The sequence below is a fragment of the Mus caroli genome, chromosome 6 (genome assembly GCF_900094665.2).
Source record: "Mus caroli chromosome 6, CAROLI_EIJ_v1.1, whole genome shotgun sequence".
Taxonomy (NCBI): Eukaryota; Metazoa; Chordata; class Mammalia; order Rodentia; family Muridae; genus Mus; species Mus caroli.
This window is the reverse complement of record NC_034575.1, coordinates 23,331,837-23,345,462: the sequence shown is the minus strand read 5'-3', so window position 1 is coordinate 23,345,462 and position 13,626 is coordinate 23,331,837. Positions and strand designations below refer to the sequence as shown.

At 44.9% G+C, this 13,626-nt stretch overlaps 1 protein-coding gene across 1 annotated transcript in view; it reads right to left on the bottom strand.

The window, feature by feature from the left end:
* Snd1 (staphylococcal nuclease and tudor domain containing 1) overlaps positions 1 to 12,737 on the bottom strand; it is a 404,539-nt gene extending 391,802 nt beyond the window's left edge. The window contains exon 1 of the mRNA XM_021164222.2: positions 12,438 to 12,737. Coding sequence (XP_021019881.1) covers positions 12,438 to 12,515 — 78 coding nt within the window. The 5' untranslated portion in view covers positions 12,516 to 12,737. The remainder of the gene's footprint in view (positions 1 to 12,437) is intronic.
* Positions 12,738 to 13,626: the final 889 nt, after the last annotated feature.

The following is a 13,626-nucleotide window of genomic DNA, read 5'->3' as shown; positions in this document are numbered from 1 at the left end:
GGGGGACCAGATCCCAACACCAATGTAAAAAGCCAGGTGTGGAGAGATGATAGGTCAGTGGTTAGGATCACTGGCTGCTCTTCCATTACACAAACCTGTGTTAAATTCTAGCTTCCACATGGCAGCTCACAACCATCTATAATTCCAGACTTAAGGAACTAGATGTTCTCTTCTCACTTCTGAGGGCACTAGGCATGAATGCAGTACACAAAATACACACAGGAAAGACATACATCCATAAAATAAATAACTAAATATAAACAAAAAGTAAAACACCAGAAATTACACCTCTGCAAACCTAGATATTCCAGGGCTCTCTAGACCACCATTCTAGCAGAAACAACTTCAGTAAGAGATTCTGTCTACAAAAATAAAAGATAGAAACATGTACTGGTTTGTTAGGGATGCTACTATAGTGGACACATACAGGTGAGGAGATGGATATGACAGTGTAAGCAGGTGGGATGCCATAGAGTTTCCATGCTCTCTCAGGACATGCTACCCTCAGAACCTCTGTGTCAGCAACCTGGAAGCTCATGAGATTATGGTCATCTTTGCAAAGCCACAAAAAAAGTACTCCTGTTGGGCAAAGAAACTTTGTCTTCAGGGCAAATCAATGGTGGTGAGGAAAGGTAGAAAATCCTGGACTGCCATTCCAGGCCTCCTCAGCTAACTGAGACCCTAAGTCCCTGTGTCCAACCCTGTTCTTTAACTTGCCTTCCACCCCACAGTTCCAGGGGCCACATCCAAAACCAAGTGCAGTAGCAATTCCCAGTCCAGGGCAGAGAGGGAAAAGCTACTATGTTATTAGCCATGTCAGGCATCTCTTAAATTCTCAGTCACAGCACTGCCCTCGTCCTGCCCCTGAGCAAAATACTGCACAGGACAGCCAACCATCAGTGTGACTGAACGGGGGTAGAGGACCTGTGCACCACATACAGCCAAATGAACAGACCAGAGACACCGAATATGATAGAGAAATCAAAGCCCATGCATTTACTGTTCTTGTTTCTGTAAAGCTGTGTGCACTAAAGGACATTAGATTACTGAACATAATATTCAATGAATCATCTCAAGAACACCAGATGCTGAGCTGGGTGTGGTGGCGCACGCCTTTAATCCCAGCACTTGGGAGGCAGAGGCAGGCAGATTTCTGAGTCCGAGGCCAGCCTGGTCTACAAAGTGAGTTCCAGGACAGCCAGGGCTACACAGAGAAACCCTGTGTCGAAAAACAAAAAAACACCAGATGCTTATTTTTGCTTTATGTGCAGGGTTCATAATACAATAAAAGAAGAAATACATCAACGTGTACATTATCTACAAAAGCTTAACCTTGAGGTTATTTGAAAACATTCCCTATTTGAAATGCTGATCGTCAACTTTAGATTTCAAAATAAAGTATAAACCACAAACCTACCATAGACCTGACAGTCTTTCAATAATGAATTAGCATGTCATCCCAGGATTCTTCTTACTCTTAAGTCCAAGGCAAAGTGTCAGAAAGGAATAAAAGTACAAACCCCTTGCCATTTAACCCCGTTCCTGGCTTCTCTCACAGACATGCTGCTACTCAACTTTTTAAAAGAACTCCTAAGAATTCAATTAATATTTTTATTCCACTACTCAGAGCTAGAATGCCTATGACTAATTATACAAAGGCAGGGCAGCCTTAACCTGTGCTGAACCTGTACCCTAGAGAGAGCTCATGGGAGGTCTAGAGAGATTCTAAAGCTCTCACCAGAGAGGAGTTTAACAAGGTAACTTAGCTTTTAAGTAACAGAAGCAGCCTCCTGGCCTCTGGGCTGTAAAAGGCCTCACCTGCCAAGAGCAATAATGCAAGTAATTACTGCACACAGAATAACAGATCCCAGTGGGACCCCAAGACCCAGGTTCTGGCCTCTACCTTGCAATATACATAGAGGAATAGCACACACTATTTTTCTCATTAAAGCCTAGGACAATCCCCTAATGGGTAAATAGATAAATTTTACTTGGCACAATGATTATGCCTTGGGTGGTTGCCCAAATAAAAATGTTGCTGGTATTAAGGCTATAGGACAATGAACCTCCTGGGACAGAATTCATGAGGTTGAACACTTGGCTGACATCACTGGAAGCAAAAAGCTTTGAAGCCTCTTCCTCTTTCCTTTTTCTTATAACAAACTTCCAGCCATCCTTGGTCTTTAGATAAATACCTCAGCTTTGCATGAGTCCTCTGAGTGTTGCCACTGTGCTGCGACAGCTCACCTGCCCTTTATCTTCTGTACTTTACCTGTCAATACATCTGTCCCTTACACCATCTTCTCTTGCAAGATATTTTCAAACCAACCAAAACTAACATGTGACTTTTCCCAACCCATTTTACTTCTAAGAAAACCATGGACATTTAAATTCACAAGTTCCTCTTTCCACTACAAACCACCTTCCTTACTTCTTGGCAGTTAGCAGTAACTGCACAAGGCAGGCAGCAAAACCTCTCAAGCAAAGTTTTGGCCAGAATCACACAAAGCCGGGCTGTTGAGCCCACATAACCCTCCTTCTATCAAGTCATCCCAGGGCACTCGGAGCCCACCTCTCTTGTTCATGCTGCTCTCTGGAGCTACACCACCACTCACTCTCCTGCACTCGGTCTCCCTGTGCTGACTGTTGCTCCCATCTACCCCCATCACTCATATCAGGCCAGCAGACCATTACTAATAACCATGCCAAGACAAGGAAGCCTGGCAATCTTGGATAGACTGAGATGGAAACTACAGTGTCTTTAACTAGTTCTGAAGCCAGGTACCATACCATTCTAATGTGCGCAGCATAGATTTCTGATGATTGAACATACTTTTCTTCCCTTAAAGGTGGCAACAAAACCCAGCATGAGACTCAGCTACATAGCTAGTTCAAAACCAGCCTAGGCCACATGAGACCCTGTATCAAAAGTGGGTAACGGATTCTGGAGAGATGGCTCAGTAGTTAAGAGTGTTTGCTTATTCCTGCTCCAGCATTCACATCACAGAGCCTGTAACTCTATTTCCAAGGATATCTGACACCCTCTTCTGACCTCCAGGGCCCCAGCACACACATGCACAGACCCACACATCACATAAAGATAAAATAAATCGTTTTCAAAAAGAAAACTTAAGGAAAAAAAATGATAGCCAGGATATTGGGGAAGAATCCTTACCCACACCTGGTGGGACACTTGTGGAGCCATCGTATATCAGTTCTTCAAAGCACCATTAGACCCAGATACACCACTCTTGATTACATGCCCAAATGACTCTAAGTCAACACACCACATAAACATTTATACATTCACATTTATTGCTGCACTATTCTAAGAAATGGAACCAGTTTACCTATACATTCACAGATGAATGGCTAAGGAAAATGAATTATATACACAGTGGAATTTAATTCAGCCATAAAAAAGTAAAAATAAAATCATGACATCTGGAGGAAAGTGGATGGAACTAGAAATTATGTTAAGCAAAACAAGGCAGACGCAAAGACAAACAGCAAATGTTTTCTCTCATATTCTAAGTGTGCACATGTGCACACACACTAAAGTAAAAGTGTAGTAGTCAAGGACAACTTGCAGAAGTCAGTTCTTCCTGTCACCTTCTGGGACTTGGGGGTTGAACTCACGTCATCAAGCATGGCAACAAGACCATCTCACAGGCCCGAAGTTACAAGGATTTTAGGAGGATCATGTGGAGAAATATAGACAGTTATCTCTTATGTCACAATAATCATATACTTCTACCTTATTAGCCAAGAAGCGGAAAAAGCAGAGGACCTGTGTGCCTACCAGTAAGAACAGATAGATCTGATCTCTCTGCTGGTCACTGTAAGTTAGGAAGTCATAACTTTTCCTTGTCACAAAGTCCTCTACAGATAAAGTGGGTAACAGCAAAACTCCAAAAGGTCCACTTGATCTATAGGACTGAAATATTAAAGCATCCAAGATCATCAAGCAAATGACAAAGCAGTTACTAAATCCCAGGTGTTGGCCCTGCCCTCTACAGTTGAGACAAAGAGAGGCTCTCAAGAATAAGGCAGGTGTGATGGCCACACCTTTGAGTCTAGCATTAAAGCAGAGGTAGATGGGTCTCTTGAGTTCAAGGTTAGCCTTGTCTACAAAACAAGTTACTGAACAGCCAGGGAATACACAAAAAAACCCCGTCTCAATCAAGAAGGGAGGGAGGGAACAAGCGAGCTAGCTGGGACTGTGACTTGGTGGCAGAGTGCTTGCCCAGCATGCATGAACGTGGGAGTTTGATCCCAAGAACTGCATAAACCATGAGTGGTTGAAGAAACCAGACCCAAAGTTAGTGATTATCCTCAGTACAGCCTGGATAAAAGATACCCTCTGAAAGGGGGGTGTGGAGAAAAAACAGAAAGAAGGGGGAAAAAAAGGAGAGGGGACTTCCAGGTTCCAAGAACAGAAAGTAAGGAACTCAAAAGTTGTCATATGGATAAATGACACTAAGGAATTCTGTAGCAATAATGTGCCAGGGTACCAGTGCCAAGTGATAGGAAGATCTCAGGAATCTATGCAAATACAAGGAAAAGTGGCAGATGAGTGTTAAAAGGAGCATATGGCCTAAATCAGGCATATAAAACAACTTCTCAGCTATCAGTGGTGACCCAGGAATCAGATCTGACAGGGTCCTGGGAGCCATCAAAATGAATGCCAAAAGAGAATTCTCTACCTTCCCCTCATAAAATCCTGGCATGCTCAACCCCAATCCTGGCATAACAACCTCAGAAGTTAAGCAAATCAGTGGGTCTCAAACACCAGTTCCAGTACTATCCCAAACTGAGCGTCTCAGAATCACCCAGGAATGACTGGCTTTTGTAAGCACAGATTCTCAGGACCCTCCTGGATGTTAATTCAATGGCTCCCCCAGGTGGTCTCCCCACAATGACCTGGTTAGAAAACCAGGATTTACTTTCTCTAAGTTTTTCTATTTAAAAACAAAAACTGAAATCCAGCAAGGTGGCACCTACCCATAATCCAAGAGATTAGGACTATACAGACTGGAGAACGTAGTGAGAATAAGCAAATAGACATATACACAATAAGAATACTGAAACTGAAAAGAAACCATGACAGGAAGTACTAGGAGTAGACAGCTGAAAGTGGGTTGGAAATGTACCTCAAGGCAGGTGTTCCTACCCAACATGTGACTTCAGAGTCAATCCCAAGGATAAGGAAAAAAATAGATAAAGATGCTTCCTATACATACAATGAAAGTGGAAAATGTCTACAAAAATAAGAGCTGACCTCCAGGCAGAAGAGCCCCTCAGTTAAGAATTAGACAAAAGCAGACTCTTCTCACGAGGTACTGCTCAAGCTCTCACTTCTCCTTACCTTCACAAATCAAGGCCTACTGCTCCAGGAAAAGGGAAGGCATTCAGAAATAGATGGGGGACTGAATGGATACAGCCCACGCAGAAGCAACCATTCACACCTGTTATCCTGATTACTGAACAGCCCAGTCCCTCCGTCCCTCTACCCAATCTCTAGCCATACTACATTCTAATCATACAGTCTAGTCTAATTCACACTCTTTAATCTTCCATTCTAAAATGTTGTATTTCAACTAATCCACCTCCAAAAAAAGTTGTTGTTGTTGTTATAGAAAAAGCAGACAACAGAAAGCATGCGTCTTGTGGGAGAAGCACAATTCAGAGTCAAGCCTGCCATAAGGTATTCTGTTTCTCAGCTTTGTTTCAGTGTGCCTGAAGAAAATATAACTGCCTCTGGTGTAATCACAGCTTTATGGGACTAGAAGATGTGTAAAACAATGAGTCACTCTGGAGGTAAGTTGAGTCTAAAGTCTTACCCAAGAACATCTTTCAGAAGAAAAACCAAAACAAATGCATGCAGGCCGAAGCTTTGGTCTCCTGGCTATCAGGCCTAAGAGCTCTCCTCTCTCTCTCTCCCTTGCAAACCCCCCCCAACACACACACACACACACACACACACACACACACACACACTTTTTAAATGGCACCTGAAAATGAAACCAAAACTTCATTAAGTTCCCTACAACTTGCCTAACTGCCTGCCAACTGAAACTACTGTTCATTTTTGAATCACTAAAACTAAGTGAGAAAAACACATTAACTATCATATTAAGGCTCACTGACAGTAAGTGAAATCCCACAACTCTCCATCTGCATCCAACGCTCACAGACTGTGATTCAGCATCAGTTTCTGCTGTAAAAACAAAAAGCATATGTCAATCTCCCAAGAGAGGAAGTAGCAACAGAAAGTGGGTATGTACCCATTTCCAGCAATACTGAAAAGCCTCATCCACTCAGTAAGACCTTAGTAAAACACTGCAGCCCACAGGGTCCAGCCCTGGGATTCTAGCACTCAGCAGCCTCAGAAGAGAGTCACAAGTTTGAGGTCAACCTGGGTCATGCCACATGACTTGTTTCCAAGAAGAAAAAAATCACCTTGCTAGCTAGCCTGGGCTATGAAGCAAGTGTACACCAGAACACACAGAACCCCCTATGCAATTTTTAAAAATCAAGACAATTTTCTCTATTGAATGTTCAAGTGTAAACTAAAATAGCTTCATATCACACTTCATGTAAGCTAGCATATCAACTTCATTGAGTCATTTGTCCAGTTATCACAAGCACTTGGCACTGGCCTCCAAAGCCCAAACCTAGCCAACCTAATGAGCCCAGCCATGCTCCAGCCAGCTCCACCCCAGCCCACACCACCACCCACACCACCACCACCACCACCACCATTAGTCTGAGCTGAGGCATGCTACTGTGTTCTTTGCTGACATTAACAACTAAAGCTTACTAGGTTAAAGAGTCCTGAAAGCAACCCTTTGCAGCATTCAACACCATGAAAAACCAACACTAACAAAACAGCAGTGACAGACACTACTAAACTCTTGCTGAACCTGCTTAGAATACATACACTGACAGTTACAGACACCGTTTAAGTCTTAATTGAATCTGCGTTGGCTTTTATTTCCATCCATATACCCACCCCAGGAAGACTTGGAAATATAGGACTAAATCATAAGACGTCAGAAAAGCCTGACTCTTGGTCCTAAAAGAAACAAACACATAACTAAGACAAAGATATTTTCTGTCAGCCACTCATTCCATACATTTACTCAGTAGCCTATCAAGTTACTGATCTCACCAGGATACCAGAGCAATGACTACCCCTACTGACTGTTCCTTTTATCATCCTTAAATGCACGTTATGCAGTAACTCATGTTAAATCCACACCATCTGTGTGGGTACTCAACTTAAAGACACTGAAGAACTACTATCAAAACACTGGAGAACAATGATCAGTGGAAACCCCACGGGCTCTGCACTTGTCGTTCCCCCTACTGGAAACACTTCCCTCTGGTTGGCTCTTTGATGTCCACATCTCAGTGCAAACGCCAACTGAGAGAATTCTTTCCTAAACACAGTATTTAAAGGAATCAATCCTCTCTTGCTCCCCACCACTCTGTTCTGGTCCACTATGTGAATTCACTGTCCTCTCTTCCCATGCTTACTTATTCCCTTCTTTACTGACTCCTCCATGAGACACGGGACAGGCACCCAATGACCAGACAGAGCTTGACGAGCAGTACATGTGCAATAAATAGCAGTTCAACAGAAGAAGAACTATCACAAAGCCTGGCACAGGGGCACACACTCACATTCCCAGCTCTCAGGAGGCAAAGCAGGAATGCCACAAGTTTGAGGCCAGCTTGGTCACTATAGTGCTTCACAGTGAGATCTGTCTCAAAAAAAAAAAAAAGGAAATATGATTATTTCTTATTCTATTTCTTTAGTTACACGGCAGTACTACTGTCAGCAAAACTGGAACCAGATGGATGCTTTGTTTTCACTCAAAGATTTCAGCAAGTGTTCAAGACACAAGAATAACTTCGTGTTCCTTTACTCATCTTGATTGAAAGCTACCATGCACAACTTCTCTCCAGGGAAGTCTATCTTAATTCTACTTCTGTGCCCATGGCCCCTCTAAGAGACTGTCCTACAGTCCTACCTTACACTTTGGAATGGTATTTTAAGTAGCTTAGGCTACTTAAACATTTTGTTTGTCCCTACATAAAATTAAGCACACACAGAAAGAAGAAAATCAAAAGCTGGCTGTGTAGCACAAGCTTGTAATCCCAACACTAGGGAGGTGGAGGCAGGAGAATTGGTAGTCTGAGGTGAAAGGAGTTTGAAGACAGCCTGCACATGAGACTCTTGTATTAAAAAAAAAAAAAAACAATCGCCGGGCGTGGTGGCGCACGCCTTTAATCCCAGCACTTGGGAGGCAGAGGCAGGTGGATTTCTGAGTTCGAGGCCAGCCTGGTCTACAAAGTGAGTTCCAGGACAGCCAGGGCTATAAACCCTGTCTTAAAAAAAAAAAAAAAAAAAAAAAAAAAAAAAAAAAAAAAAAAACCAAGCAAGCCAACAACATAAACAGACTACTCTGTCCTCACTCAAATCTCAAGAGGAACACCTCTTAGCTCAGAGGGCTAAAATATACCTACATATAACAAGCTGAATTATAGGACAAATCTCCTACAGCTTACACTTCAAATAAAGTCCCACAAAGCTACCAGAGAAGACATTTATCCCTTACAACAGATTAGCAGCATGACTCCTATGTCTGTAGAAAACTATGGTCACTCTGCCTTTTAGGTGTCCCTTTGTCTTAGTCAACACTGAGAAACAGAGTTCATGTATAAAACCATGAAGACTGACAAAGGGTTCTTTCCTCTTAAGAGGGAGTAAGTGTGGGACAATTCAACCTTTAGGCCTTCCACATCAAAAGCACAATAAGGTAAGCCACGCCCATGTCTGCTGGCAACAGGCACAGAAGGCTGAAGAATGCGCCTCATCTATAGTTGTGAAAGCCAAGCTGTCACGTGAGCCTGTCAGGAGATACCCAAAATACCAAATTTCATAGAAAAGTGGAAAGTCACACAAGGTACTGTCCCCAATACATAAAGGAAACTTGGTCAGTAAGGCCAGAGAAAAGCCTTTTCTAGGCAGCCACCAAATGGGGTGAGATTGTCAACTCTGTAACAACAGCAGACAACATTCTGTCATGGCTAAAGGGACATCCAGTGAAGCAGTCAAAGGAAACCAGAGTTGAGAGCAGCAGGGGTTTCCAGAATAAGATCTGATTTGACAGAGACGTTTAATTACCCAAGCTGTATCTTACCCACCTGCATCTTTGCTGATCATATTCCAACTCAAAACACAGAAATCTATGTTCATTTTTCCCTCAACCTGAGAATTTTCTAATAACACTACTGGTCCAAAACGCTGTGTCACTATTGCCCACTTCCTCCTTAAGGATACTCCAGAATAAATTCTCCCCCAATCCAGTCAGCGCCCACAGCCACAGGCACAACAGTCACCGTTTTAAGTGCTAGTTTAAACTTAGATCTCAGAGACCAGAAGAGATAGACTATAGCCCCACAACACCAGAGAGAGAGAGAGAGAGAGAGAGAGAGGAGAGTCAGGGGGAGAGAGAAAACTATTCCTTCTCACTGCAAAGTCTCCACCTTCAACCATTTCTGACCCTCAGATCAACCCAGTCCACAGGAAGATGAATGCTCCCACTCAAAAGCACATCTTTGCTTATTCAGTGTTCCAATTTCTACACCCTTCCAAATGGCAAAAGAAAGCAGCACCTGCTTTCTAACTTATCAACCTGCTCCTTGCTCTCTTTCCTGGAAACAAGCTCCACCCTCCTGTGCAGATTCCTCACAAAGCAGTTCCTGAATACCACTGGAAATGGTTACTCTCCTGGAAAATACAACTTTGCTTAGTGGAAGGGCTTCAGGGAGCAATTTGCCATTGGTCAATTCTTCATTCCAGACAAGGCTTCTCAGCCTGGCACAAATCTGCTGCTCACCCACCCAGCAGCCCCTGCAATGTGGTCAGGTCGTGTGGCAGTCCATGCCTGCTACAGACTGCTCAAATCACTAACTAATCTTAAAGACTATACAACAGAACACCCCTAAGCACACAGCAACCGTAAGCACCAAATGAAGTCACACAACCTCGACAGCAGCCACCAACAAGTCAGGAAACAGCATCTAGTCTTTCCTCAACCCAATTACAGTCAGCTTCACTTGTAATTTGTGGTCTTGCATCACTGGCCCCACCCTTTATGCCAGAAAGTCATACCCCGGAGTCTTAGACTCGGAGGCCTCGCAGCATGGTTTACACTGGTGTGTGTGGTGGCAGGCAGCCCTGGGTTCAAGTTTCAGCTCTACTTCTTCTTACTAATAAAAAGGTACCTGTCTGGGTAAGTTAGCCTATCAAAACCTCAGCTTAGACATCACTTTCTAGATAAGATAATATAGAGAGAGAACCCACTTGAAAATGTGACAGTGACTGCTGATAATACAGTATCCTCAGGGGATTGTCATCTGTGAAAAGGAAGTCACCTCAAAGAACCCAGATACCCTGGAGGCTTCCTATAGCCTCTTTCCTACAAAAGAGAGACCTTTAAGAAAAAGTCAAGCCCTAGCAAGAAAACTAAAAAAAAAAAAAAAAAAAAAAAATTTACTGCAGGCCACTAACACCACAGCAGACAGCTAAGTGACACTCTGTTCCTATAATGAAGAGAAGACTGGTACCAATGAAAAGAGTAATGAAAGAGGAAGCAGTTCAGGAAAATCCTTTCAAGAGTCAAAATTTCAGAGAGAAAACATGGACCCTGGAAACTCCCTCGTCATTGAATCTAGTAAATTCTGACTGTCTAGATATAAATAGAAAGGCAAAAGGGCAATATTGAATATCTCAAGAATCTCACACACAAGCCGCAGGATATTCATGTTCAAGAGTGTGCATGTGGAGCAGGGGAGATGGCTCAGCATTAAGAGTACAGACTGCTCTTCCAGAGGTCCTGAGTTCAAATCCCAGCAACCACGGGGTGGCTCACAACCATCTGTAATGGGATCCAATGCCCTCTTCTGGTATGTGTGAAAAAAGTAACAGTGTAATCACATTAAATAATTAAAAAGGGTGTCCATGTGTGCACACATATGTGGGTGCATGTTAGGGAAGCCGTGCCTGAACACCCATGCAGAGGTCCAAAGATGCTGGAGCACAGGAGAGCATCCGTATCAGTGTCTTCCTCTACTGCTCTTCACCCACTTGAGAAAAGGTCTCTCTCAATGCACCCAAAGCCTGATATTTTTAGCTAGGCTGGTGGAACAGCAAAAGCCCAGGATCCACCAGTCTATGCCACGTGCAGCACAAAGGTTCCAGGCAATGGAACAGCCACGTCCAGCTTGAATGTGTGCCATGAAGATTCGAACAGGGGTCCTCAGGGCTGAGCAGCAAGCACCTGTATTCACTGAGCCATCTCCCCGACTCCCCCTGCAGAGTATATTAATCCTGAGAAAGACAACAGGGACAGCAAAAACAAAAACGTTTCAAAAACTGGCTCTCTGGGGAAACTATCTTCCACTCTGGAGAGAAAAGTCGTTGGAGTTACAATATGAAAAGCAATCGAAAAGATCACAGCCATCTCAATCAGAAAAATCTGTTAACAAACGAGGAATGTCAGACCTCAAGATGTGGGAGGGAAAAAAGGAGAAACAATATAAGAAATAGAACAGAACTTATGCTACAAAGTTAGTGTGGAAGTGGAGGTGATGGAATTCAAAATTCCGACTGAAGAAAGCAAAGGTAAGTGAGCAGGATCTATAATAAGAGCCCTACACAGGGAATCAGAACACCTGGACTCTTATTATTGGCTCCACTCCAAACCGCCATGTGCCCTTAAGGCAAGTTAGTTACTCTCTTTAAAAACAGGCTCCTTGTCCTTAAGAAGTGAAGAAATGCTACTTAGTATAAGATCCCTGCCAGACTAAAATTTTAATTTAAAAGTACACAAAAATCAGGAGATTCCAGGCCGAGAAACTAGACACAGAGATAAAAGGGGGAAAGAGTTGAGAAAACTTTGGGTGAATAAGTGAGTCAGTGGACAGAGAGAAGCTTCGTGACAACCAAGCACTCCCGGGGTTCCAGGAAAAGATGTCCGGATCTAGAGAAACTGCGAACTAATCGGCATATGTCAAAATGGACAGAAAGAGGGGGATGGGAGTAACTATCCGTGAACTATCTCCGTTAATGAACCGGTAATAGACCTGCATCTGGTAAACAGGCAGGGGCTCCGAAAGCCGCGACCCACGAAAATCACAGCGACCGAATCATGGACAGGTTGCCCGGGAGGCAAAAGTCAAGATAAGTTCGTTCTCGGGTTCTGCCTGGTGAAGATTCGGAGAGTAGGTGGAGAGTGAGGAAGGGGCAGAGGAAAAGCAAACTGAGACCATGCAGGCTGACGGGAGAGAAGGAAGTCAGTGCCTGGCTCCTGCTCCAAGGCAGCAGAGGGGTCCGGGTCCAGGGTCCAGGGTCCCGCTCTCACCATCTTGACGATGCCCCGCTGCACGGTGGGGACCGCGGGTCCCCCGGAGGAGCCGCTGCTTTGCGCGGAGGAGGCCATGTGTGGAGCTGGAAAGGCAGCGAGTGGGGCGGCCGGCCGGACTGGAAGTGTCAGGGTGGGTGTCGGCGCTTGCAGCGACAAGGAGCAGGCGGGCGACAGGCTACCGTCAGTGGGCTGGACAGAAGCGCCAGGCGCACACTAGAACACCAGCGGGACTGGGAGCAAAAGAGGAGACGCGATCTCCGCCGCCGCCACACGTTCTACTCGCCGCGCAAGCGTGCCAGAGCGCCACCGCCCTCTAGCCAATTAGCGTCCAGAACCCGCTGGAACTCAAGCCAATAGGCACTCTCTTTACGAAGCTCCGCCCTTTGGTCCCAAAACGGGTGCGGAGCTCCAGGAAGCGCTGAAAGAGCTGATTTGCGGTGACGGGATGGTTTTGAGGCGGGACTTCCGGGGAAGTCTGAGAAGGTGGTGTCGGGAGGTGTAGTGGGAAGGGAAGGACACGTCAGCATCTGGCCGTGGGGCGCGGGGAGCCATGGGAGCCCCGAAGGCGGGGCGGGCCTCGCCCTCCAGCCTTGGTTCCGCTCCTGCCCCGCCCCTCAAGCGGCAAAGCGCCCACGTGTACCCGGAGGTTCCGGAGCTGGACACCGGAACTGGACGACAAGGGCCTGGGTCCTGGAACTATGGAGACCGTCCCAAAGGAACCTCACTGCTCTCAGAGTTCTGACGTTTCACCTCCGCCAAGCAGAGGAAACTTTTGAAAGTCGCCGCCATTGGGCAACCTGCTGATGTTAGTCTTGACCCGGAATGTGGCCGTGAATCTCCCGGTGGTCCGGAGTATCACTGGGGTTTAGTGCTTGTGAGTTCCGCTAATGTTTGTTAATGGAAGCAATAAGCATCTCTTAAAGGATGACTCGTCCTGCACTGAGAATAGCCTCGTTTTTCGGCTCCTTCCCTCCTGCTCCAACTGAGGTTAGGAAAAACCTTGGGATTTGCCATCCCAGGGCTGAGCGGGTGACAGTCCTACCTCACTGCTAATCTCAGCTCGAGGTGGGTCAAGAAAGCCATATTCAAGAGGATATTCAGGGAGAATTTATGGTCTTGGAGTGCCCCGTTTTAGAGCACAGGTTCTTGTATGTATTATTTAATAATAAAACCTGAACCTACGCTA